At 29.9% G+C, this 27,961-nt stretch overlaps 10 protein-coding genes across 10 annotated transcripts; 3 read left to right on the top strand and 7 right to left on the bottom strand.

Moving 5' to 3' along the window:
* Positions 1-18: 18 nt before the first annotated feature.
* GO595_006003 (surfactant B protein) lies at positions 19-951 on the bottom strand (the record flags this gene model as incomplete). Its single annotated transcript, XM_067919309.1, has 1 exon — positions 19-951. One exon carries the CDS (start codon positions 949-951, stop codon positions 19-21), a length of 933 nt encoding a protein of 310 aa, XP_067774039.1.
* Positions 952-1,187: 236 nt separating this feature from the next.
* GO595_006002 (Adaptin N terminal region family protein) lies at positions 1,188-3,638 on the bottom strand (the record flags this gene model as incomplete). Its single annotated transcript, XM_067919307.1, has 1 exon — positions 1,188-3,638. The coding sequence occupies one exon, from the start codon at positions 3,636-3,638 to the stop codon at positions 1,188-1,190; it is 2,451 nt and encodes an 816-aa protein (XP_067774038.1).
* A 1,544-nt stretch (positions 3,639-5,182) lies between these two features.
* On the bottom strand, positions 5,183-6,505 carry GO595_006001 (CAMK family protein kinase; the record flags this gene model as incomplete). The annotated part of the gene is made up of 1 exon (XM_067919306.1): positions 5,183-6,505. The coding sequence occupies one exon, from the start codon at positions 6,503-6,505 to the stop codon at positions 5,183-5,185; it is 1,323 nt and encodes a 440-aa protein (XP_067774037.1).
* Positions 6,506-7,080: 575 nt separating this feature from the next.
* On the top strand, positions 7,081-7,425 carry GO595_006000 (60S ribosomal protein L24; the record flags this gene model as incomplete). Its single annotated transcript, XM_067919305.1, has 1 exon — positions 7,081-7,425. One exon carries the CDS (start codon positions 7,081-7,083, stop codon positions 7,423-7,425), a length of 345 nt encoding a protein of 114 aa, XP_067774036.1.
* Positions 7,426-7,589: 164 nt separating this feature from the next.
* GO595_005999 (dynein light chain roadblock-type 2) lies at positions 7,590-7,889 on the top strand (the record flags this gene model as incomplete). The annotated part of the gene is made up of 1 exon (XM_067919304.1): positions 7,590-7,889. The coding sequence occupies one exon, from the start codon at positions 7,590-7,592 to the stop codon at positions 7,887-7,889; it is 300 nt and encodes a 99-aa protein (XP_067774035.1).
* A 312-nt stretch (positions 7,890-8,201) lies between these two features.
* GO595_005998 (Sua5/YciO/YrdC/YwlC family protein) lies at positions 8,202-9,248 on the bottom strand (the record flags this gene model as incomplete). The annotated part of the gene is made up of 1 exon (XM_067919303.1): positions 8,202-9,248. One exon carries the CDS (start codon positions 9,246-9,248, stop codon positions 8,202-8,204), a length of 1,047 nt encoding a protein of 348 aa, XP_067774034.1.
* Positions 9,249-10,377: 1,129 nt separating this feature from the next.
* On the top strand, positions 10,378-10,926 carry GO595_005997 (uncharacterized protein; the record flags this gene model as incomplete). The annotated part of the gene is made up of 1 exon (XM_067919302.1): positions 10,378-10,926. The coding sequence occupies one exon, from the start codon at positions 10,378-10,380 to the stop codon at positions 10,924-10,926; it is 549 nt and encodes a 182-aa protein (XP_067774033.1).
* Positions 10,927-11,512: 586 nt separating this feature from the next.
* On the bottom strand, positions 11,513-12,232 carry GO595_005996 (parkin coregulated protein-like; the record flags this gene model as incomplete). The annotated part of the gene is made up of 1 exon (XM_067919301.1): positions 11,513-12,232. One exon carries the CDS (start codon positions 12,230-12,232, stop codon positions 11,513-11,515), a length of 720 nt encoding a protein of 239 aa, XP_067774032.1.
* Positions 12,233-14,928: 2,696 nt separating this feature from the next.
* GO595_005995 (Sec23/Sec24 trunk domain containing protein) lies at positions 14,929-17,160 on the bottom strand (the record flags this gene model as incomplete). The annotated part of the gene is made up of 1 exon (XM_067919300.1): positions 14,929-17,160. One exon carries the CDS (start codon positions 17,158-17,160, stop codon positions 14,929-14,931), a length of 2,232 nt encoding a protein of 743 aa, XP_067774031.1.
* Positions 17,161-27,340: 10,180 nt separating this feature from the next.
* Positions 27,341-27,907, bottom strand: GO595_005994 (uncharacterized protein; the record flags this gene model as incomplete). Its single annotated transcript, XM_067919299.1, has 1 exon — positions 27,341-27,907. One exon carries the CDS (start codon positions 27,905-27,907, stop codon positions 27,341-27,343), a length of 567 nt encoding a protein of 188 aa, XP_067774030.1.
* Positions 27,908-27,961: the final 54 nt, after the last annotated feature.

Raw genomic sequence — 27,961 nt, 5'->3', positions numbered from 1 at the left:
ATAGAAATTAATAAATGTTTAGCAGAGATGCAAATTCAGACATATTTGTTCGTTTGAGGTTCCGTTATCAATCCACTTTATGAGTTTCACAATTAAATTACTCACAATTGCTTTGCACATTTCGTTTGCAGTTTTTGGTAATTTGTAGCAAAAGTTGGATGACAAAGATACAACTTGAGCTTCGACCTTTGACTTATTTCTTATCGAACTAACTCCTTCCACAATGCTCTTACACACTGAACAACCTGAACTTGCATCGAGGCCTTGTGGAACCTTAACGAAAACGAGTTCTTTTTCTTCTTGTTCTGTTACATTTTGTGTTTGTTCCAAACCATTCGAAGAATCGCATTCGTTGATTTTGCTGCATACAACAGAAGGTGAAAGTCCCATAGCGATGGATGCGGCCATCTGTTCGAAGTATTTGTTTACAAATCTTCTGCAACTTTGAACGTACCAATCTCTCGGTTCCATCTTATCAAATTTATCGCATTGACGATGAGCAAGCGAAGTTGAAACAATTATTACCAATCCACTTGACTGGAAAAGTGGTTCAAGTAAAGGAATTATATTCATGCATAAATTACATCTATTTAGATTAATATTTGGAATTTCGACTTCTTCTCCGATGCTATTCGAAGCTTGGCATATGTCAAGGAGTGTGCATATTTTTTCCTTGGAAAATCCTTTTACGATAGCTGTTAAGATTTGTGCAAGAGATTTTTCAATAATAGCCAGACAAAGTTTTTGAGATGAATCTACTTTGAAATTACATATTTTATTAACCATATCATCATAAGGTAATTGTCCATTATTGTTAATTAATGTAATATCAATCGAAGAAATTACTGTTTTACATACAGCGCAAGCATCATCATTTGATATTCCTATTGGTATTTCAATTGGCTGTAAGTCGGCACAACTTAATATATTAACCAGAAGGAGAGCGAACATTATTATTGATGGAAGGTCACATCCATTTCAAATGCATTCAAACAATTCAATTCATATTCAAATAATTGATCAATCATTTGACAAAGTCTGTTCGCATTGACTCAACATCACTTCACGAGGCAAAACATGAAAATTTTTTTAATTATTTACAGCTGTTTACAAAAGTAAATGTACGAAATTGAGTTCCACAGCTGTATCAAACGAAAAAAAAATATTTTTAAGATCCAATCAATTTATTAAGCCTGTAAAAGTTGTTGAAAGTTCATTCTTAAATAGTTTCCTATTCTTAAATCGTCTGCCTTAAATAATATATTTGCGTTACCATTCCCATCTTCGACAATTTCTGCCATTACTAATACATTTGGCGGCACCATGAATGAAATATACGTTTTGTTATTATTTTGAGCGATGACGAAAACATTTCTTTCTCTAAGCGCATCTTCGTTAGCGATGTTATCAATTTGTATTACACAGTTTTGCGATTGGTTCATATTTGCCCATTTCATTCTAAACTCTTCTTTATCGATTCTTCCAGTTTGTAAAATGACATTTTTCAGTGGAACATTTATATTAGCGAACACAGTATTCGTTGGCGATATACGTAATGCCACATCTAAAAGTCCGGATTCGAAGTTACCCAATTTATCACTCGAATATATTATTGGGATTTCTATTTCAGTTGTTTCATTTGGTTTTAATTCTGATGGAAATGATGGCGTCGTAGCGAATGTTAATCCAATTGGATTTTTATTTAATGCTATCGCCAAATCCTTTAACGATACGTTTGACAAGTTCACAATTTTGATAAACATTGAATTTTGATCAAAGTCTATGTAAAGTTCTATCGGCGTCGCTTCATATGAATTTGGACTTTTCAGTGGCACTTTCACGTAATGTTTGGAATCGTCAAAGTTAAGGAATGAACTGTTTATATTATCTTCGACTGTATTACAGATTCTATTCACGAAATCACTTGGTACAATATGTAATACACCTGAAACGGTTCCCATATTCCTAATTAATTCTGATAATACGTTATCGTCGAATTTAATTCCTGAATCTTCCACATCAATTTTATCGAATATTATAACATCTTTTGCTATGTTACCATTTGAAGATAACAATCTCCAATAGATAAATCCTCGATTTCTTACGTCAGGATTTACGTCATTTTTTGTCGCTTCATTTAATATACATTGTAATAAATCTTTAGTTTGTTCAGGCTTATATAAATATAACTTAACAAAAGCTGTTAACAATTGTAATTGGACAACTGATGGCTCTTCAATGAATGTGTCCAAAAACGGATCCAAAATCACATCGACGTTATTAATAACATTACAATATTCGCCTAATATCCAAATTGCCGCTGCTTTAGATTCAGCAGAGTTTAATTGATCAATGTTTTGGCAAACTGCTGCAATCACTGATTCAAATGATCCTGGAAAACGTCGTAATATATCTGAGACAACAATCACTGATTCTTCAATTGCATATTCAGCTTTACCATTAACTAATGTAACTAAAATGTCGACGCAAAGATTCGCAGCTTTTGGTATACGTATTGCGATTTGTCCAATGGAACGAACTGACTTACGTACAAATGATACATCAACGCCATTACAATATTCGGATAACTCATCAAGTACAATTTGCGCTGTTTCTTCAGTACATATTGTAACTATGATGTCGAGTTTCTCCATTTTAACATATGATGGATCATTATACTTACAAAAGAAAATACAAATCTCTTTGGAAAGTGCTCTTTTGTACTTTTGGACAAATAATGATAATGTCCTTAACACTAAATATTGGATTTCATATTCGGATGATGTAATTAAAGTGATAAATGGAGGTAATATGATGGGGAATAATTCGCGTGGTTTACGAGTGTCATAATCCATAAATAAGAATATGCATTTAAAGGCTCCGACAACTACGGCGGGATTAGTGTTCTTTAACATGGGAATTAACCGATCAATGAGAAAACTGGCATCTTCTTGTGAACTTGGAACACTCTTAGAAAGAGCATCAAGAAGAAGTGCTTGACACCATTCTGTGGATGAGGTTAAGGCAGCTAATATGGGAGATACTGTATCTTGTGTAAGTCGAAATATAGGACTGGATCGATGTTCATTGATCTCTAATAGAGCTGCCGTGGTATTGGATACAACCATTGGATTCTCATCATGAAGTAATTTGATGAGTTCTGGAAATATATTGGAATTCTCAATGGCTTCAGGAATTATCTCATATAGCTTTACTACACTAATAGCAGCAGTTTTACGAACATATGGATGTTCATCTTGAAGAGCTTTTTTAAGAGGAACAATCATATGTTCAGCAACGCTTTCAATCTTGATACGGCACATGGTACGAACTGCAAGAGCACGAACTAATGGATTTTCATCAACTGCATCTTGAATAAAAGTATTAACTATCATAATTGACTGTTCAGGTTCTGTGGAAGAATAACTAACAAGATAAAGATATACAAGCTTTTTGAGTTCAAGATCATTTGTTTTGGCGCAACATAACATATCTGAAAAAAGTGGTTGGACATTTTCGCCTGCACGCATTTTAGAGATTACAGCAGAAACAGCTTCCTTTCGTTCTTTTGGGTAACTACTTGTGAGTTTATCGCGTAATAAAAGAATATCGTTTTTAGTTGTTTTGGCGAAACTCATTTTGATCCAACCCGATGAAATGTCACGTGAAAATATAGACTTGTCAGCTTTTTTTTTGAATTAATATTGATCGGAATATAGCACATTTTGCATAGTTGTATAAAAATGTTGATATGTGTGAAATTATGAATTTATTAGGTGTTTTTAGGCAAACCAATGAAATTAATTCCATAGTTCATATTTAATTCGTTGATAATTTCCCAAGGATAAAAGAGTCTGACGTCACACCTCCTGTCTATAAACATGGAATTGGGTTTCCGCGTTTATGCATTCTAGGAAATTAAGATTCACACAGTCATTAACATCATCACGAACATGATCATAAACAAAAGAAAAAAAAAATCTTGAAAAAGAAGACACACTCAAGCGACAAGAGCTACGAAAATGAAGCTATATCAGCTGAGGCAAGTTCTGAAGCAAATGACAGCAACACAATTTCTTCAATTGAAGCTTAAAATAATTTATTTATATCATATTTTTGATTAATTTTCTTTTAAATTTATGATTTAGCTTAACCCTTTGAAACAATAGAATTATATCCGACAAATTATGATTAAATATGCAAATGGTGATGATATCATTGAAATGACATATGTATTTATTATAAATGAATAATTGATAATGGTATTCATATAAGATAAAGAATATTTTACTGTTATTGAACATGATACTGTTGTATAAATTCCAATAGATTATTTATAAATGTATTTGAGTTTGTAAAAACATATGATTTGATGCTGTATGCTTAAATTGAAGTGTAAGCATTATAGAGAGACCAGAAACTGGATCAGTAAATAAGTTAAATCCTCCAAATGTATTGCATTGATATGAGTAAAATACCATGTCTTCGATACTAAATGAAATATAAAAAGCTTATATTTTCTCATCCACTAAATGCAAAAATATCAAAACTAATAATAATATTTTCACTATTGATAATTGTGAAGATATTATCTTCCAAATAGTTACATCTTGAAATGCACCCCTTTTTACAGTCGTAACTAAATGTCGAATTTCATATTTTGTATCCCTTTATACAATATTGTATAATTGTAAAAAGTTGCACTTTTATATCAATAAATACACCATCATCATTAAATTACAAAAATTGTTTTCTTCTACTTTATAAAATTCTATATTATGATAACCATTTTAAGCAGAATTACCAATTGAATCAATTGTAGCTGGAATGGTTATGTTCCTCAAAGCATTAAAACTCTGAAATGAACTGACATCATCAAATAAAGCTCTCTCTTTTTTTTAACAATAATAATAATAATCGATGCAACATTTTGATAATATATATGTCAAACCTGTTGCTTTTAATTTGGATATTCCAAATATCTAAACAAAGATTTTAAATCAATAAGTGAAAATGAATCTGATCTAAGAACTTAATTCACTGCCTTCATACATGTGTAAAAATTCTTCAGATTATCTAATTCGAACAATATGCGCATTAAAGATTTATATGTTACAACATTATTTTTATTTTATTTTTTACAACCAAACAATCTGAATTACCCACATTTAAAAAACATAGGTCAAATCGAACTTAGTTCCCTTTGCATAGTCAAACAAATTTTATCCAATTCTTCGCAAGTTGAACCATCTGTAGCGATTGATACCAAGCAATTATCTGTGCGATCTTCTACGTCATACTGAATATGTATATCATCATCAGGTGTATTTAGAACGGCTTTGTGAATTCCATTTGGTGAGTCCGAAACACAAAACTTTTCATTCATTAACACTTGGCGTACATCATCCATTACTTGTCTTCCTTCAACTTTAGTTAATGTAAATGACTTTCGATGCATACATTGTGGTGACACTGGTATTAATGGTGTTTCCATCATTGGACATGAAGATACTTCGATGATTGCATCATTTTCGGGTATATCTTCTTTACCATATAATCTGGTATAATTCATTATATAAAATATTTTTTCTTCTGAGATACCATATGATCCAAGTTTAAAGGCAATACTACTGATGTCTTCTTGGAGAAGTTCTGACATACGACGAAGAATATTGCAATCCGAATTTGATATTGGTTCATCAAAATCTTCAGTGGAATTTTGAATACGGTTGTGTAAAGTTGAGAAAAGTGGATTTCGGCGAAGTTCACTGGCGGTTGGTCGTTTGTTTGGGTCAATTTGAAGAAGTGATCGAATGATAGGACGCACATCTTCAGGAATGCGTGAGTAGTTAATGCTATTTTCATTAAACTTGGAAAAATCTTGGGAATCTGGAAAAGGGCAATGATTTGAATAAAGTCGATAGATAAGAACGCCTAAACTCCACATATCTGCTTTAAGACCATCGTACTCATCATTAAGAAGGACTTCTGGAGCAGAATAACCAATTGACCCTACTTTTTCATGGCAAGGATTAACAGCAAAACAGGCAAAACCAAAGTCACATAGGTATATATTTTTGTCATCATCAACTAATATGTTATCAAGCTTGATATCGCGATGACAAATGTAATGTGTATGGAGATATTCAACTGCTGAAAGGATATCATCAATAATCTTGATGTAAGCTCTCGGAGGGAGTTTAGCTCGCCTGAGATAATAAATTAAATTGGTTTTAGCAAGCTTCATGACTTGAAATATTTGCCTTTGACTTTCAAAAGTTTCAAAAATTGGAACAAGATGAGGGTGGTTAAGAAGAGGAGCTAGATCTTCCTCTGCAAAGAGCATTTGCTTATAATTTGTGTTCTTTATAATTTTCCGTTTTGAAATTAACTTGATTGCGACAGGGCTTAAGTTATCTTGTCTGTAAGCGCTTCGGATGGTGCTGAATGTTCCTGAGGCGATTGTTTCGCCAACAAAGAAGTTGTACACTTTGTAGAAGGTCATTTACTGGCTCTGCTTTCTCAAACTTTGTTTGTGCTTGAATTTACGGTTTTTTCACACTTGTTGTCAATTTTGATATAAGCGATAAAAATGAAACCGTCGTTTTAATTTTAACTCTGAAAAAGTGGGTTGCGTCGATTTCAAATGACATTTTTTAAATTCAAACAAAACGAAAATTTGCACTTTTCAAACAATGGAAAATTTTGGGCCCAGAAAACCTCGGAAAACAAAAATGTATTATACCTTAAAAACAAACTAATTGTACATTTAGTGTTCCTCAACATTTTAATCTGTTTTCAAATGAAGGAAGAGATATTCTTTTTTTGTTGGATTCAAGAACCGCGCCGTTTACACTTTTCATTTGTGTTAAATTTTTGGTACTTGAATAACGATGGTTTTTATCTTGACTTTTTGAAATATTTACCACTTTTTGAAACAAATAAATTCGACTTTTCAAGTGATTATTTGGTCAAAATAGGACAAAGAACTGTGGGTTGGGGCAGTGACCGTTTAGGGGACCGTGTGTTATCCATGGGAAAAGTGTCACCATTGAAATGGATGGCCTTCCTTTTTGAAAAATGTCTCACAGAACAGAGATTGACGGATTCTCAGGACACCAATTTCACCCAGGGCATGGAATTATTTATGTTCGTGAAGATAAACATATGATGGCATTCGAATCTAAAAAAACTTTCCGTATGTGGGAACGTAAGAGAAACCCAAGAAAGATCAGCTGGACTGAGCATTACCGTTTTGATCATAAGAAGTCCAACACTGATCAAGTCGAAAAGAAAGGACGTGTTCAAAGATCAAAGAAGGTTACACGTGGATATGCAGGCGTTTCAGTAGATGCAAATGCTAAAATTGCCACTACAAGTGTTAAAAGGCGTGTACAACAAGCTAAGAAAGGTGGAAAGAAGTAATTTCAATAAATGAATAAATATCTCATTTCGAGATTTGAACAATGTTTTTCAATAATGATGTTGTTGAGTGGAAAGATTGCCTTTGTTAATAAAGATATGTAAGCTTCCAATTAGAAGCTAAGAATTGAAAAGTGACATATAATACGTTATTTATATCTAACCAAATGTCTGAAGTTGATCAGATCCTCAGAAGAATTGAAGGAAATAAAAGCGTTATTGGAACACTTGTTCTGGATGGTAAAAATAATGTAATTCATAGTGCTTTTAAGGATGTTGATCCATCTCGTTATGCCAAAACATTACCACCTCTTGTTGAAAGAGCTCGCTTTATGGTCCGTGATCTTGACCCTACAGATGATCTCACGTTTCTTAGAATTCGTGCTGACAAAACCGAAATTATGATTGCTCCAGGAGATGATTACACACTCATTGTTATACAAAATGTTGTTCTTATTGATCAGTAAATAAGTTTTTATTTTGAAACAGAAATCATTTTTTGATCAAAAAGAAATTAGGTAAACTATATTTCCAAATTCATTTACATTTCTCTTTTAAATTTTGTTTACCACTACATTTAACATATTAAATGATATCAAATGTATAACTTTGAAACTAATGATCAAAATGCAGGTTAAGTGAAACTTATAAAAAAAATTTGCTGCAAATTTTAAAATTACGAAGATGATTTATACAATGAAATAAGGAAAATTACATTAAAAAATTCTTTTATGAAAATTCTAATTTTAACTTTCACATCACATGTCATGACTGAAGCTCTAATTTCCTCTATATTTTGTAATTCTATGAGAAGCAGCACGTAATAACCTATCACGTAATGAGCCAACTAACTCCTGATCATGTTGGTCATTTTCCAAACCACTGTTTTTGATATCTGCAATAATGCAAAACTTTGCATTTGGTGTTACTTCGGCCTCTCTTAGGATGTCATATACTTTGTTGATTGCTTCTGCTACGCATCCGCATGGTGACAGATCAAAATATCTAATTGACTTTGATGCAATTGGTGCAAATTGCCTATGGAAATCAATGATTACTGTTCCTTTTGGAATTTCTTTTTCTGCATCTTCATCATCGGAAATATAACCTAAAACAGTTTCAAGGTTGGGTGAATAATGTTTAAGCTCGTGGCCTGGTGATGCAAGTTGCATAGTTTTGTTTGTGATTCCACTAACATTTCCAGGAGATATCTCTTCAAGTTGTCCTGCAGTAACAAAACCGGGTCGTAAGACAGTAATTGTTTTTCCTTTAAGACGAATAACTGTAGATTCAATACCAATAGTAGCTTTACCGCCTGAAACAATTAACAATCCTTCTGTATTTCCAAGATCTTTGTAAACATGATCAACTGTGGTTGGTGAAACATGCCCAAAAAGGTTGGCTGAGGGTGCTGCAACTGGTTCGCCACAAAGCTCAAGAAATCGATGACAAATTGGATGAGAAGGAACACGAACTCCTACACAACCAGTACCAGCCATAACCAAAGGAGGCACAGCTGATGTTGCTGGTGCTACAATTGTGAGTGGACCAGGCCAAAACTTTTTTGCGATTTTATCAAAAATTTCTGACTCTTCATCAGTAAGTAAAAGATATTTTTTGGCATGCTCTGGTGTATCAAAGTGAGTGATTAAAGGATCACTATAAGGACGATGTTTTGCTGCAAAAATTTCTGCTAATGATTTTTCTTCAAGGTGTGCCCCTAAACCATAAACTGTTTCTGTTGGAAATGCTACAAGGCCACCGTTTTGAATCTGTTTAGCTGCAATAATTAAATCTTCTTCAGATGTTCCAATGATTTTGGCCATTGGAGTTTTGTAAAATTTTCGGTTTTGTTGCAAACATTCAAATTTTCAGAACGAAATTCGCCTGACCAACATTAAACGGTCGCAAAAGTTTCACACAAAACGTTCGTTTTTTTCTTCTCTGCGAATAAAATCATAATTTCATTTGAAATGCACAACAAAAGAATAACAACATGATACCCGATTTATATAAATTATCATTGAATATCACAACATCCGCCACCACCACCATTATTATTATTAGAGTCATCACCATAATTGGATTCTGTTTCTCTGGCTGCACTTTCTTGCGCGTGTTGTATCAAAAGCTTATGAAAATCAGCAAGAATCTGTCCAACAGTTACAAAAAGCTCTTTCACCCCTTCGCCTGTCTTAGCAGATACACTTGTTACAATTGTGTCTTCTGTTTGTTTAATTTTTTCTATTTCTTCATCTGTAATTTTTTTCTTTTTGCGTTTATCAATTTTATTAATTACAATTATTATTTTCGATAATGATGTGGGTGATTTTTCTTTTGCAAGTTTGATCCAATAAGGTAACGAATCATAAGAATTATGATTCGTTATATCAATAACGATAATAACAATATCAACATTATTCATATATATTTCGGCCAAATTTCGCATCAGAGGATCCCCACCTACATCCCATATGTTTATTTTAAATTGAAAACCTTGGTCAGTGAGATCGATTGGATAATAACTTGCAATATGAGTTGTTCGCAAAAAGTCTTTGAATTCGAGTCCTCTAATATATCTAAAGATAGAAGTTTTGCCTGTTTTAGAATCCCCACAAAGAATAACCCTATCTTTGAGCATAATCTGAAAACGATAAGATTATTTAACTTTTTCAATGAGATCCTGTGTTATAAAACAGTTTTTTTCTTCCCCAAATATTTAATGAAAACTCAATATTGTAAAAAACATATTTCTTCTATAAAATTCCTTTTTTACTTTTACATGAGCCTTTAAACATTTTCTAAATATTTTATATATCTTGCTAAAATAAACACATGTGTTTATTTTATGGCAAATATAATTGCATCATTTGGCGTTAATATGTGGTCTGGCCAGACTAAAAAGTGGCAGTGTGGGTGTGTTGACTGTGCTGCTAAAAAATTCACAACCTTCAAATGGACCTGCAAAAAACAGCTAACATCAAAGCAAACTCACGGTTAAGACCAGCAAAAGATTTGCACACAATTTACTCAGAAATGCTAGCAAATAAGGATCCAGAGCAACTTCAAAAACTTAAAGCAAAGATGCTATGCATGATTGATTCTGCTGAAATCGAATATAAAATTCTCACAGATGAAGTTAACAAAATGGATAATATTTTTGGCAAATGGGAAAAGGAGCTTGAAAATTATGACAATCAATTTCAAATATTAGAAGAAGAATTAGCATATTTAAACCAAGAAAAAGACGAAATTGCATCTCCAAGAACGCAAGCAAAAAGAGGCGATCTTATAGAAATGAAAATCAAATTAGAAGATAAGAAAAATTTCGAGTATGAAGCAAAGACAGCTAAAACTATAGCCGATAATGCAAAAATCATGCAAGAAATTCAAGACATAGATGCTGCAAATGTTCAAAGGAAAGAAGGTTTTGATATGATTATTCAAGGATTTCAGAAATTCATGCTTGTTGATTCTCCATCAGAAGAGAATCTTACAGAATAGGAAATATAATAATATCCTCTGTTGTTTATTCATAAAATATAATTTGTACATAAATATTATAATATTTTTTAAAATATATTTTTATAATTCTTTAAAATGTATTCAGTTTAACAATTTTGCTTTATAAAGACACCATGAAAAACTGTCTGCTTCCATACAACTAAGAAGAACTGCTTGAAAAAATATATATAATGATCTTATGTCAAAAGATATTTATTGCCTAACACTAATACATTCATATGGTCAATTTTTTGTTTGAATGTTTTTTCTTCATCTGCTTGAAATCAAATATCACCAATTCTTGGAAATTTAGAAAAAATTATACATTAATTACTTCCATTAAATGATATTTCTATTTAATAAATGTTTTCCTTATTTATAAGTATACTATAAAAATTGGTATTTAAAATGATTAATATACTTTAAGATGGTTCAAACCAGAAATAACCATACAAATTAATTTTACATAAGATCATTCAAAGAAAACAAACACAAACACAAAAATTTGCTTTACAATGAATAAATTGTTTTGTTCTCTTATTTCTCTCTATAAACAAGAAACATTCTTTAATATGAAAAAGAACATTTATTCTTCGTCATCAGGTGAACGCGCAGATTGATAAGTTGGAATCATATATTGAATGTTAATGAATGCTTCAGGTCCACCATTTAGCTCTAAAACTTCCAATGTCTCATTAATGAGGTCTCCAATATTTTGTCTTTTCCTTTGTCCATATTCAATTTGGTCTCCTAAGTTCTTGTTGCACATTATAAACTCATTTAACACAGGAAGAAGCTGTCGGTAATGTGGAATGAGTGCTTCCCCTGCTAGATCACATGATTTTACAATCTTTTGCATTGTACGAAGTGCAACAGGAAGAATTTCTAAGTCGCGAGTATCTAATGCTTTTTTCAATGGGATGACTATTTGTGGCAAAACTTGTAAAACTCGTGTACCACCTTGTTTCAGGAGTTCCCATGTTCCTTTTCGTGCAAAGAATTTATATGGTTCTTCTTTTTCACGAAGTCCATCTACAAATAAAGGTAAGTAATGTTGATAATCCAGAAGTGATGGTTCTACTGACCAAGCTATAGCATTTTTATATGTAGTATGAACAAGGCGAACAGGAATATCACCGCGATCATAAAAACGTCTAAATTCTGTATGTGCATTTTTTGGTGCTACTTTACTAAGTTTCCTTTTTGGTCTTCTCACAGGCTTTGTATCAGGTGGTCTTTTTGCTGGTGTTGGTTGAACTAATCTTGGCGGACGTGTTATGGGAAAACGAGGCAATTTTCCACTCATTTATAAATAACGGATTTCGAATAACGTATTTGTGAGGGTTACATAATGGGGTGCCCTTAATTTTTATCTTTCTGGGGCACTCCAAAATGGATTCCCATGCAAGAAGGAATTTTTATTCTACCTGATCATTTGGGTAATGGGGGAATTACTTTATTTTCGGGTGCTCAAGAGGTAGGGAATCCAATTGAAATCAATGGATTTTCTTTAGCTCTTTTAACAAACCGTCTTGATAATAATTTTTTTCCGTTTTACACAGTTTTCATTGAAGACACACAAAAAACAACAAAAGGAATTCCAGTACGATTTGTCTCAGATCCGCCTGATTTTTTTTCATATGGTTTAAGTACAAAACAAACTAATGATGGAATTGTAATCTATATGACTTCATTATCATTTAGTTTACTAAATGGAAATGAACCTCAAGTTATTATTAAAGAAAATGATTGGATTGAAAACAAAGAAAAATATCACAATCTTGGAAAATTATATCATTTGGGAATTTTACAAGATCTTCCAAGTGTTATACGACCACATAAATTTGAGTTCGAAAAGTACATCACAGTTCTCAATCAAACATATGGAACAAATGGTTCTCTTGAAGAATCATTTTCAACAATTTTTGAACGAGTTAAATTTGCCTCTTTTTTTTTCTGTCTTGACGAAGCATCTTCTGCAATTAGGCAATTACAAAAGTTTGATACGATTTACTTTGGTTCTCTTTTATCCCCAATATCAAATTCCATGAAAACATCAGGCTTTCAAAGACTTCTTCCATCATTTCAAGAAACTGCGTCCCCCGTATTCACACTTCTTAGCTTATTCAAGTATATTTTTTCTGCAATCAAATTTCTTGATTCATCGATCAAAAATATTGAATCAAATCAACAAATTATTAATTTTGTTCATGCGTTTCAACGCTCAAATAACTTTAATATCGGTAATTGTGATTTAAAGACAGCATCAAAGATAATTGAAAAGGCAAAAATGGCAAAATCGCAACAATTGCCATTGTTTAGAATGGCCGAAATCGATATTTCTGATTGTATTGAACCAGATTTTCCACAAATGCCATTAATCAAACTCAAAGAAGACACCAACGACGATACAGAAAAGATAATCAAAAGCTTAAACGATGTAATTATGTCAAACAATGACCCTATATCAAAGATAAAATGGATGAAAGAAGAAATCGAAGAAGGAAGAAAAGAAACCGTCCAAAAGGCCATTGAAATATTTCAGAAGGTTCAGAATATTGAAAGGAGAATAGAGGTTTTGGCTCAAAAAGTTCGGGAAAACAAAGAAAATTTAAACGGCGCATCATTAGTGGTGAAAGATGCAGCAAAAAATTTAGAGGTTGTTCATATGTGTCAAATAAATATACAGAATAAGTACGGCGAATTAAAGAGATCATTAAATGAGGAACAAAAAAGAACTCGAAGAATATTAATTGTCGGATTGATTTTTTTGTTACCACTTTTGTGTATACAAATTTTTGTTAATAAATTATAATAACTTTGTTTTTACTTTGGTGCTTCATATTTATATTGATTTTGGTGAAATAAAGAAATAATATTACTGTTTCAAAAATAATTGAAATCGCTTCATGTTCTCCATCAAATAATGAACTATTATGTTTACATAAATAAATAATTTCATGACTTCCTTTTGTAATTACATATATACTTAAAATATTTACATTAGAACCATTTTATTGAATGTCTAACCCATTTAATTGATCGAAAACTGAATTTTGTTTAAATTAGCTGATAATAGTAATTACTCAAGTAATGTAATTGTAATAATTTTTTTCCTTTTGTTAATCCTATAGATTGTTGCTTCACACTAAAATATTATTAACGATATTTATCCGTTCCATAATTATTTGACATTAAATTATATGGAAAATGTTTTTTAATGCAAAATATTAAAAAAATAAGTTTATTTTGCAAAATTTTCCCAAACTTATTTATTAGCAAAACAACCAACAAAACCATTTATTACTTCTTTTTTACGCTTTGTGGATTTAATCAAAATCTCCCCACAAAGAAGATAAACTTATTCAGCCATAAACTATAAAAATCCAAAGTTTTTGCATTAGATTTTACAGGAAATTTATTATACCATCGTGAACATGTTCCAAACAAAGCGTTTTCATTTCCTTCTGCTGGCGCATTTACATTTTAAACAGATAAACACATCGACATTCCAAACAAATCGTTTTCATTTCCTCATTCACATTTCAAACAGTTAAACACATCGACATTCCAAACAAATCGTTTTCATTTCCTCATTCACATTTCAAACAGTTAAACACATCGACATTCCAAACAAATCGTTTTCATTTCCTCATTCACATTTCAAACAGTTAAACACATCGACATTCCAAACAAATCGTTTTCATTTCCTCATTCACATTTCAAACAGTTAAACACATCGACATTCCAAACAAATCGTTTTCATTTCCTCATTCACATTTCAAACAGTTAAACACATCGACATTCCAAACAAATCGTTTTCATTTCCTCATTCACATTTCAAACAGTTAAACATTTCGACATTCCAAACAAATCGTTTTCATTTCCTCATTCACATTTCAAACAGTTAAACACATCGACATTCCAAACAAATCGTTTTCATTTCCTTCTTCCGGCGCATTTACATTTCAAAAATATAAAATTTCGATATCAAAGTTTTCTTTAGTCGTTAACCGCGACCTGCTTCAGCTTCATTGAGAAGCTTGCGAACGACGGCTCATCTGTACCCAAACTATCAGCTCCTCTGAATCCTCCGTCGTACGAACTTGACGAAGAAGGCACGCACCTCACCAACAGGTATCTTTCTAGCCCGGAGTCCTGGTCGCATTTCACCAACAGCGGCGTTGGGAATCTTTCGCTGATCAGCGCCTTTGCTTCTTCAAGTGGCTCCTCGAGGATTGCCTTCAAGTTTGCGTACTCGGGCTGGTTCTGGTATCCTGCGTTTCTCCATGCAGCGATGTCCTTTCCGTGCCACACCAACACTCTGAAGTAAGTATCCAACAATAGGACGCAATTCCTTTGTAAGTTTGATACGTCCAAGACGACAGCGCGTGGACTATTATCTAAAGTATATTGCATCAAAGTTGGCTGAATCATAAACAATGAGTTCGTCATATCTTCAGTAAGTAATGCATGTCGAAGTGACGTAGTGTTATCAGGCGAAAAGTTAAATGTTGACATGAATGGCGATCTTCTAAAGTGATACATAAATTGTGGAAAGACTGAGAACGATGAGCCTAATGAAAATGATGTAGGATCGCCTTTGTTATATGTGCCGAATTTTCGACAGAATCGAATTAATGTTCGATCAAGTGAATGGACGACATCGACGAGATCTTCATTACGAACTTTCCACATAGCATAACGAGCTAAGATAACTGTTGCTGCTTCTTGATCAAATGATTGAGCTATTAAATGACTACCAGTAGCTAAATCATTAAATCGAATAGCAACTGTAGTTACACGAATTCGATATGTGCCAGTCATAAAGTGTCGATACTTTGTGACAAATTGGATAAAAGCTGTGGATCCGGATGGTATTGGATCTGCTTTAGACGCTGCTATTTCGATGAAAAAGGCTAATGTAGTCGATGGTAATAATCCACATAATTTCCATTCTGTTGTGCCGCCATTACCAATGACTTTCTCACTGACCATATCATTGGAATGATTTAATGATGAGCATGGGCCAATACAACCTGATAACTTAAAGTTCTTTGTGAAATTAACAGATAATGTACAATCATTACCTGCAACTTCATAGATGGTGGTAAAGAACTTCTCAAAAGTTTCAATGATATTAGAATCAGTCCATGATTCACATGATTGCATCCAGCCACCTGTCTTAAGGATACATGGCTCCATTTCATAAATTCCAGTCTCTTCAAATGACGCTGGAATATAGTTAATGACAATGTTGGACTCAGACGCTTTGTTGCCTAATTCAGTGAAGAATTGAACAGCGGATGTAGTAAGTGGAGCTTTGTCTTTTTCGATGTCAGAATGTTGACGAATTGGCTCAATAACTTTGGGAGTGGCCATAGTACCCGGTCCTTTGGTGATTGGTCCGGATGATAATAATATGATTTGTCCACCAGTGGTCGGGTATAAACAGCTTAATAGGGTTGTGGCAATGTGAAGAGCTGTGCCGGTACAACGTGGTGAACGAATTGAATGATCAGTATTACTTGTATCTCGTTCCATCTTCTCAATGACCGTGTTAAGCATAAGCTCGGCACTGTCAACAGTCATAATAAATGGATTTGTGGAATCTTCGACTTGACGTGTAAGATTTAACATTTGTTGAAGTGCTGATGGTTCATAGGTTTTGTTGCCTGAAAAAACATAAGAACGTGAAAATTCAGAGAAATTAAGTTCATGAACATAAACATAATTGCCATATGTAATAAAACCAACATAGGCATCTGATGGTAAAAGAGCTACAACTTGAAGAAGAAGATCTTTGAGTGGTTGGAATTCTTTTTCTGTGGTACATGTATCAACAACAAATAAAAATATGGGTGGATGTGAACGTGAATCAGTAGTGCGTTGAAGTTCATATTCAACAGTTGTGTAGTCAGGATGAAGTTCAGCTGGTAAATTCGTCTCAGTCATTTGGTGATAAGACTGTGGAAGTGGATTACGTCCTTGACAAATTGGACAAGTCCAAACTTTTGTGTTAAAGTCAACATGAGAATAACTATTAAGAACACAACGACAGTTACGACATAAAACTGGTTCGTATTGAAGAGGAGTACGATCTGGGATTTGTTTAAGTGGTGTATAAAGACAGCCAATTGGGACGCTACAAGTTACAGCATCGATTCGATTGGTAGGCCAAACATTCCATGAAAACCTAATTCCATTGAGATCTTCTCTTTGGTTGAAATCCATCAAATGTCACTTTTTTGTTCATTTGGTCAGATAACAACTTTTTGAATATTTTAAATCATGTTTTTGAAAAAGAGTTCTAAATAAAGTAATTCTTATTATATAAGATATTTATCTTAACACTTTAATCAACATTGCATTAGGGGCTTATCAAATTGGAATATCCAAAAATTAATATATATATATATAAAATTGAAATTATCAGAAATTTATTTTTACAAATGTTGTGATATAACAAGATGTTTTCATTTGAAAAGAGTTGACCTCTCTATTATACTAATCATCTTGAATTTTATGTTTTTAAGTGAATTCATTCATTTATTTATTTTTTGGATATTCTTGTTTTTTAATTTCAAAATAATATTTTATAAAAAGGGGAACTTCAATTCTAAATTCCTCAATAGTTTTTTGTTGAAATTCATATAAGCAACTTCTGGCATTGAGTTTATATATACATTTCTTGTAAGTTCGACAGCTGTGTTTTGATATCTGGATCTGATCAATTTTAGTTCGTATTTTTTTCAAGAAGTAAATTTACTATTTTTGTATATCCTTCTTGTTCTGCAATTTGAATTGCAGTTAAATATTGTTAAAACATATTATAAATTATTCAAATAAATATTTTCTGTAATAACATCAATTCCTTTATCTAAAAGTAATTTTACTATTTCTATATTATTATTTCTAACTGCTATATGAAGTGCTGTTTCAAATTATTAAAACATATTCTAAATTATTAAAACATATTCTAAATTATTAAAACATATTTCAAATTATTAAAACATATTTCAAATTATTAAAACATATTTCAAATTATTAAAAAATATTCCAAATTATTCAAATAAATATTTTTTGCATTAACATCAATTCCTTTTTGTTCTAAAACATATTTCACAAGTTCAATATTTCCTGATTCTGAAGCATATTACAAAATATTTTTTGGAACTTGATTATTATGAAGGAAGCATTTAACGAGATATAAATTTCCTTTTCTTGCTGATTCGTTTATATTATCAGCATTAATATTAATTCCTTTTTCTTCCAAAAATGCTAAAATTTCATAATTATCTTTTTTAATACAAAAACTTACCAAATCATTTGTTTTATCTTTAGACATTTTCGGTATTGATTGTATTTTTTTTATTTCGTTCTCAAAAATATATTTAAAGATATCATTTCGATGGAATTCAATTGTTGCCTCATACTCACCTTCAAATGATGAATGATATTGTTCACATAAATGAATGATTTCTTCATTTCCACATGCAACGAATATTTACCTGTATTTTCTATACTTGCACCATTCATAAGTAAATATTTAAAACATTTAACTGATCCAAAAAATGCTGCATAATCAATTAATGTAACATTCTTTTGATTAATGAATGAACATCTTTCATAAATTGATGGCTCAATTATTTGATTAAAATCGAAGTTTGATTGTGATGATATTTCTTGAAGTTTTTCTATTTCATCATTTCGAATTATTTTCGCAATTTCATTTGGATTATGTCCTTCTTTAATTAACTTCTTATGAAGCTCCCAATCATTCTTTGAAAGTTCTTCATAATGATCCATAAAGTATCTTTCTATTGGATCATTTCTTGCCAGTTGGGTTTGTCTTTGGTTTTCTTCTTTTGCTTTATAATGAGAAAAATATTTTGAATTAATATTTTTAGTGATATTTTTATTAATTAAATTTTGTTCAATTAGTTTCTCGATTAAATAATATGATTCTTGTGTGTTCATTGTAGAGATACGTTTGATAAATATTGATATTAGTTTAACGATATTTTGATTAATTTCTTCTTCTTTCGTTTGAAGTGTTTTTAAAAAATTTAAGTAAACATCAATTACTTGTTTTCGTGACGAAAATGAATTGTAAACGATGTTACTTATAATAGTATTAAATGTATAGGGATAATTTAGATCAAAAAATCCCAATACTTTTTTAAAAGAAGACTGAAGGCTTTCTTCAGTTAAACTAAAAATAGTTTTTTCAAGTTTAATTAGGGATTTCAAGCATGTTGATGAATGATTCAAATTTTGATCTCCTGTGTTTATGGTAGTAATATCATCATTATGTATGTGATTTGACATTACAGTGTTTTCAACTAATGCACAGTTTCCCAGCTTTTTAAAGAGCGAACGACGGTTTATTTTTTAACTGCCATTTTGACGGTTAAATTCTAATCGTTTTTACCTTCATAACCGTTGAAAAAAGGGTAATTTTACCATATAACCACTACGATAGAAAAGAAGCTCGGCTAGTTAAATATGTTTTCACGAATTTAAATATCTCACTAAAAATCGAATATAATTCATCAAAAACGTCTTGAAAAATGATTTTTTCGATATTCTTTTTAAATTTACAAAATATTATAATAAAACCATATATTCGAATAGGAATTCGATTAATTATGATAATTTTCCACCAATACAAGTACTTGGACTTCTTTTGAGCTTCCCTAAAAAAGTGTCTCCATCATCTTACTAACTTTTTTAATATTAATGAATGATGTAATTTACATGTTGATCTTCATTAACTTAGAAAAAAACAATAATTAATAAAATATTATTAACTTATAAAACATAAACTTTTAACTATTTATAATATGTATGATTTTTGTGAGAGATATAATAAATAATGTAGGAAGAAATGTTAAGACATATATAGGGACTGATTAAAAATAACATTTATAATTATTATTTTGTCAATTAACAGAAAAATCATCTTGTGCATATATTTATAATGGGAGGTAAATCATTAAACTAAAATAATCATAATGCTTTTGATTTATATTTTTATAATATTGAAGGGGAATGATTTTTCAGGAATATTCGAAATAATGAATTTAATAAAAATTAATTAGTAAAAGTATGTAAATTAATAAGTAAAAAAAAAATTTTATTTTAAAATAAAAGAATAAAGGATAATAAAAAAATTAAGAGTGAAGAAAAGAGAAAAAAGAAAGAAAAAAAAATAAAAAAGAGAATATTAGTATATGTGGGATCTCGCAGCGTGATCGACCTGTTGACATGATATAGGAAAAAAGTGCACAAGTAAACCATTAAATTTGAAGAGTTTTAATCAGTACACGTAAAGAATAAATATCAGAAAAAATAACCGAAAATTTACAGGAAAAACTGGAAGTTTCTCCGATAGATAAAATTGAATGATTTTTTGAGAATGAACTACGGTTAAAGTGTCAGCCGTCTGTTTTGTTCTTGTATATCATAATAAAATGGATGAACAACAAAGTGATATAATTTTACGTTTAAAAATACTTCATGATATTATTTCCCGACTCAGTTATTTCAATATTCGTCCATCTGTTGAATCAACTATTGAAATATTTGAACATGATTATCCTTTATCTTTCAACTACACAATTTGTCATATAATATGTGTTTATTCTATGACTCAAAAAAAAGACCCAGATGTATATTTTCAATATATGAAGGAACTTGAATCCAAAGAAAGAGAAAAAAAACTTATTGATTGTGATTTAAGCAAAATTCTTTTACACATTATCAATTTAATGAATTCAATGGGAACAGATTTTCTTCTTGAAAGAATGATTGAACAAGGGATAATCCTTTCTCATATAGTTCGCAAGAAAAGTTCCTTATATTTTGCACATTATAAAACAAATGAAGATATCATAAAATTGAAAGATGGACCTTTCTTAAATCAATTTTCACCCAAAATTGAAATTTTATCAGCCGATAATTGGAAACTTCAAAGGTTGTTAGCTCATTTTGGAGTCAATCATAAAAAAATTGCAGTTATTATACGGAATGATGATTTAGATAAATTAAGTGAAATTTCCAAAAAACATAATTTCAATATTAACCAAAAAATTCCTTCTCTTTATGAAAGGTTTTATGAAGGTAAATTTGATTGTGTTTCTTTAATTGATTATGCTGCTTTATATGGGTCATTAAAATGCTTTAAATTTTTATTATTTAATGGCGCTGATACATCTATTGTTACAAAATATGCTGTTGCAGGTGGAAACTTAGAAATTATTGATCTTTGTCGTAAATACAATTTGTCTTTTGATCATACACTTAAAATAGCAATATATTTCCACCAAAATGAAGTTTTTAAAAGTATTTTTAAAAGTGAAATAGGAAAATTTAAAAATTTAACTTCGTTGGGAAAGAGATGTATTATATCTAATAATTACGAAATTTTTTTCTATTTACTTAATAAAGGAATGAAATTAAATAATGTTCTATTGCATAGTGCAGCAATCATTGGAAACACTCCACTTATTTCATATATACTAAACAAAGGAATTGAATTACCAAAAGATATTTTTTTATCAGCTGCAATGTCTGATAATATAGAACTTGCACAATACGTTTTTAATAATATTGAAGTTGATATAAATGCAAAAGATATTTCTATTTTGATATTAATGTTTATTTTTATAGTTCAATATTTTTTGGTTTTATTTGGAATTTACCAAATTAATTTCATACTGCACTTATAAAGGCATCAGGCAAAGGTAATACTGAAATAGTCAGGCTAATTCTTTCTCATAAAGATGTAAACATAAATGAAAAATCCGTTTTTTTATATTTTATGTTAATGTCTATAATATTCATTAGAAGTTTTTGCTTAATATTTGGATTTTTTTGTTTCATTTACAACTGCACTTTTATGTGCATCTAGTTCAGGGAATACTGAAATTGTGAGATTACTTCTTAATCAAAATGAAATTGATGTAAATCTAAAAGACAATGAAATATAATTATGATATTAATTCCTAATTTATATTCAAGATCTACTTAAATTTTATGCTGCTCCTCTCATGTTTGCAGCACAAAATAACCACATAGAAATTGCTAAATTGCTTCTTAATCATTCGGAAATTGATGTTAACGTTAAGAATATTTTCCAGTTTTATTTGATGTTTATGTAAAGATATTATTGTTTTACCATTTTATTTGGACTTATTAGATAATATTTGAAACTCCATTAATGTATGCATGCGAAAGAGGTAATGTTGAAATTGTTAAGTTACTTCTTAATCATCCAAAAATTGATATAAATGCCAAAAGTATATTTGGAATTCTTTTGAAACATATATAACTGGACTTTTATTGGCTGTTCGATTTGATTTTGTACGAATAGTTGAAATGCTACTTTCACAAGAGAAAATTGATGTTAATGCTACGAACCTTCAATTTCTTTATTTAAAGTTTTTTTCATGTATTTTATGTTTAGGTCGTATTTTTGATATTTCGTTAAAAAATTTATGCCAGCTCTTATGATGGGTTGTATATATGGGTGTACTGATTCTGTTAAGCGACTTCTTTCACACAAAGCCATAGAAATAAATTATATTAATATTTAGTTTATATATATAGAGATGATTAAAAACATCTTATAGATTTTATTCACAATATTTAATACTGCACTTATATATGCATCTAATTTTGGGTATCAAAAAATTGTTGAATTACTTCTTAAAAAGAAAAATTTAAAAATCAATGTTAGAAATATTTTCAGGCTGTTATCAATTTCTCTATTTTTAATTTGATGTCTTATTAAAACTATTGGATTTTATTATTCAAATTTGACACAGCATTGACTTTGGCATGCATAAACAGAAACAAAGAAATTGCACAATTACTTTTGAACCAAGAAGGAATAAAGTTGAGTGAAAATGATATTTGTTTACTTCAATTAAAAATTCAATTGATATTTTAGAGTTTTTTTGAAGCTTTTTTGGTTAATTCCATCTTTAACTTCCTTTAATGTTGCAATAGTTATAAATTTAATTATCAATAAAAAAATTATATATAAATTTATATTATCTGAAAATATTTTTAAAAAATCAAATATATGCCATTTCTCATCAATTTACTTTTTTATTAAAATAATTATAAATTTAAGAAAAAAATGGTAACAATTTTTTCACATTGCAAGCATAATACGAATAGCATTCTCTTTGATGTATCTTTTATAATTTTGAAAATAGACTTCGAATTAATCTTTAATGTTAAAAATGCATTTTTGGATATAAACACTCAATTTCATAATAAAGATAACAATATTTTATTTATTAGTTTATTATAATTTTGATTAAATATTGATCAAACAACAATTATAATACAACGACTTATGTTGATATAAATTTAAGAATCCCGATTTTAAATTTGATTTATGATATCATAAATTATTAATTTATCTTTGGAATTAAGGAATTAAGCCAAAGATTTGATTATTCAACTCGGAGAGCAACAAGACACATAAACATGTAAGTTTGGTTATTTAAATCTTACTAATGAAATATTAAACACATTCACTCTATGACTTAAATAATAAATATATGTTTAAAAATAAGATATGAAATGATGAAAAGTAGCTTTAATATCGAATTTATTATTTTTATTGATATGTTTCATAACAAGTAAATTTATGTTTGTTCAATAAATTTATCTTTTTGAAAATCTTCTGCAAAAGGATCTTCTTGGATGCCAGACATAGACTTTCCTGTTGTAAATGTATTTGTGGTTTATTTATCATTACTATTCTTATTTTCTTCTATATTTTCATTGAAATTATTACCTGTTGTTTTATTCCGGAATATAAAAAAAAATGAAGTGTAAATGACAATTGCTTAATGAAAAAAAATTCTGTTTCAAGATATGAAATCGTTGAATCACTTAAATATAATGAAAATTATTTCTTTGTATTTCATAAATAGTTAAGAATGAAAGTGAAAGCCAAACCACTATGAAGTGATATTGTAAATGAATTATATATTGTGAGTGTAATAGAATTTGAAATTGATAATGATTTTGTTGGAAATTATGCACAAACATCTGCATTATATACATGATTGACTGAAAATATATCAAATGTTGTTTATTCATATGTTAAATAATCATAACATTAACTGATGAAAACATAGTTTCTCCGATGTTTGGTTCTAAATTATCATAATAATAAATACACTGAATGTAACTATAATTTTATAGATAAACATCATTATATGAATAGAAAATGCTTATCCTCATAATAAGAATATTATAGTATGTCCCACATTATCGTAGAATCTCAATGAATAAACAATATTAAAATAATCGTTAATTATCATTATTTTATTCAGCATGAAAATATTCACCATTGTGCTCAATTATCCAGTTGCATCTTATCTCCCATTCTTTAACAACTTGAATCAAAGTTTCGTGTGAAATTTGAGTTGAAATTTCGGTATCGCTTCGAAAAGATTATCTGGGGTATCGAATGAATGCCCTTTGAGCTTTTCTTTTACATACCCAAATAAGAAGAAGTTGGATGGGGCAATATCTGGGGAATGAGATGGGTGAGGGGTTATTTTATATGGAGATTTGTTGATAAAAGTTTTTGTACGTCGAGAATTGTTAACTTCACGATTATCGAGATGGAGCCATATTTTATGTTTTACCCTCCCTGGCCAGATTATATTACTTTTTTCATTCAATGGCACCATAATATCATCAATGAAATATTGGTCATAATATGAAGTACCATTTGGAGTCATGTTTACGATGTGAAATCCCCAAACATCCCAAATTATTGTGAACATAATTTTTGAAATATTAATATCAAAATTGTCTTTAATTGGTTTCTCCTTTCAGAATTAATTTTGATATATATATATAAAAACCACGATTGATCCCCTGTTATAAGGTTATCGAAAGAATTGCGATTGCATGAATTGATTATGCTTAAAAGTTTTTTGCACTTTTGGATTCTTACATTTTTTTGATCAATATTTAAAAAGTGGGTAAGCCAACGTGTATGCCTATATACTAGCTTAAGATGTACTGTCATGTAGCGATGAATTGTGCATTTGGGTGTGTTAAGAACTGATGCAATACTTCGTATTGATGAAAAAGGCTTATCTTCTAATATTTGCTGAATTCTTAATAAAAGTTGTTCGTCTATGGTATTTTTATCTTCTTCTTCATCGAGACGACAATTTGCAAGTGGGAGATTGAACTTCGCTTCTTTCATCCATATATATATTGTGGATGACTTGTAGGCACTCTCACCAAACTTCATTTTATATATGTCTGAAATTTGTTGATGATTGCACCCTTGTTTGTATAGATTAATGATGATATCCTTTGACTAATATTTTTTTTTACCCTCAACGGTCTTCGTACTAAATTTAAAAACACATTTTCTCAATATATAATAAAAATAATTAAATAATATTTATAGCATTTTAAAGATAATTCATTCAAAAATTATTTGATATAACGTCGTGATTTTACTGTTTTCTTTTATGCATTGAGATTCTACGAAAAAGTGGGACCCCCTATTATAACATAAATATGTTGCATATATATAAATTTTAATAGAATAAACAGTAAATATTGTTTTTAGAGTATTTCTCACTCTTCAAAATAAATTTTTTGCGTTTCAAAATGATTTCAATTAAAAAACATTTCTATTTATGATAACATGAATTCTATTAATTTATTCTAAAACATTAATATTGAAAACACGATCCTTTGTTATATTTGATTGAAACATTTTTCAATTTTTATTGGTTTATTAATCTCATTTTTAATTTTCATACAAGCTTTTTCTAAATATGATACAATGTTATGGCTATGATATTTAACAGATACTTTTTTGGTATAAACGATATGTATATCATTTGATCGCCATTTAAGTTAATATATTTATTTAATAAACTTGTTGGTGATCACCGAAATTAATCAATTTTATTAAATATTATATTACTTAATTGACAAAATGGTCTTCCATTCATTTCGATTTCGTATAGAATATTTTTCTTTCATGAAATGAAATAAAATGAGGCATAACAGCTTCATATTGATGACAAAATTTATTATTTTATTTTCCAATCATTTTAGTACATTTATAATTTTATGTTGCTTTCTTCTTTTCTTTTTTTCACCAAACTTCGGGAACAAAAGGAATTGTAGAGTCAAACATTCAAATTTTCATTGGTTTACATTTTGTTCACAAGTTTACAGAAAATCGAATTCACTCATTAGTTGATAAAAGAATGGAAAACCCGCTTGATATTGTGTAAAATTTAATCGTATTTAGGGGGTCTCAAAACAAAAACGTTTTTGAAGTTGTTTCCACAAAAATGCAAATTCACAAAAAATCCACTCATTAAAAGATAACAAAAAATATTTTAATAAATTTGGAGTGTTATTTTACAAAGGTTTTTATAGTTCCATTTTGGAAACAAAAGAATTTGATTTTGGAATTGTATCTTCTCTTATCAAATTTTCTTTGCTCATTTTCATTTCTTCAATCAGTTTTTTTGTTTTCCTGGCAGATTTTAAAAATCTTTCGTTCATAATTTTTGTATTAAGTTCAATTTCATTAATTTCATTTCGAGATTGTTCCGAAGCAAAATCCAATAATGCCTTAGTACTCTTGTCATAATCATTTATTTCGGAATCAGATGAACATTTAAGTAAATTCAGGCCAATATCAAAAGGTATTATGCCTTCATTTATTGGCAAATGAAAACCCGAGTTATTATTCTTTGTTTCACTAATTTTCTGATGTAAGCTTCTGATGATTTCGATAAGGGAAATACATATCAGTTTTCCATTCGATTTTAAATCATTTCCATTTAAATTTTGAATTTTATCTGTTAATTCGTTCGCCCATTTGTCATCACACTTTTCACAGTCTTCACATATCAAATCTGTAATGTCATTAAGTAATATTTCTGATGTTTCTTTTTTTTCAGGAATATCCTTAATTATAGCTGAAGATCCTTTTTGCAAATATACTCCAAAAATAGCTTCACCAATTTCAGCTAATGGAATCCCGTCGAAATTGTTTACTTCTTCGTTTTCAGTCATACTCCAGTTTCTTTTTTGATGTGCATTCCCGTTCCATACGGAAAAGTGCATCAACACACGGGCATACAGAACTTGTATTAAACATAATTTTAAGAATTGTTTTTAGTGCAACATAACGAAGTGCGTGCACATTTTTTTTTATCTATCATTCTCTCATATATTTTTCATTTGTAAATTTTGATATACCCTAAAAATGAATTTCTTTTAAGAATAAACAATGTTTCCTTTGATGATTTGGATTAATTAATTAAGCTATGAAATTTTAGAACTTTTCACATATTTAATTAAATTATTAAGAAGAAAAAAATTAAACATTTTATTTAAGCATTTCTCGAATTGCATAATTAATTTCTTGATATTCTTTTCCCATAAAGTGACCATATCCATCTAACTCGTGATATTCGAAGTTAGGTTTGTCACCAAGTTTTTGCTTGATCAATATTTGATGTTCTTCTTTGATTATTGGATCATCTTTACTATACATAAGTACAAATTGAATTGGTAAAGAATGAACATTATCCCATTTAATATCTTCATCGTAAAATTGCATGTATTCTGGTCGTTTTGTTGACGAAGATCCTACTAAAATAACTCCTTTGATTGTAGTTACCCATTCTTCATTTGCAAAGTTTCCAAGAAATCTAAGGAGAAAATATCCTCCCATTGAGTGGGTTACAAAATATAATTCATTTCCTTCCCAATTTTCTTTTAATATTGGCAAAAGCATGCTTTCCCATTCATCATATTTAGGATCTTTAGGATTTGGAAAAGAAGGAGAAATGACTTCAGCCCCCATAGATTCTGCAACAGGTATTGCAGTTTTGAACCATACATTTGTTCCAAATCCATTTTTCCCGTGTAGAAAGATTAAAACTTTAGGCATGAAAATTAGCACTTTTTAGAGCCAACAACTTTTTGAATTAATTTCGATCGTCAG

Source organism: Histomonas meleagridis, assembly GCF_020186115.1.
Source record: "Histomonas meleagridis strain 2922-C6/04-10x chromosome Unknown contig_4, whole genome shotgun sequence".
NCBI classification, from domain to species: Eukaryota; Parabasalia; order Tritrichomonadida; family Dientamoebidae; genus Histomonas; species Histomonas meleagridis.
Note: the sequence above shows the minus strand (reverse complement) of the source record. Positions and strands in the feature narration are given on the sequence as shown.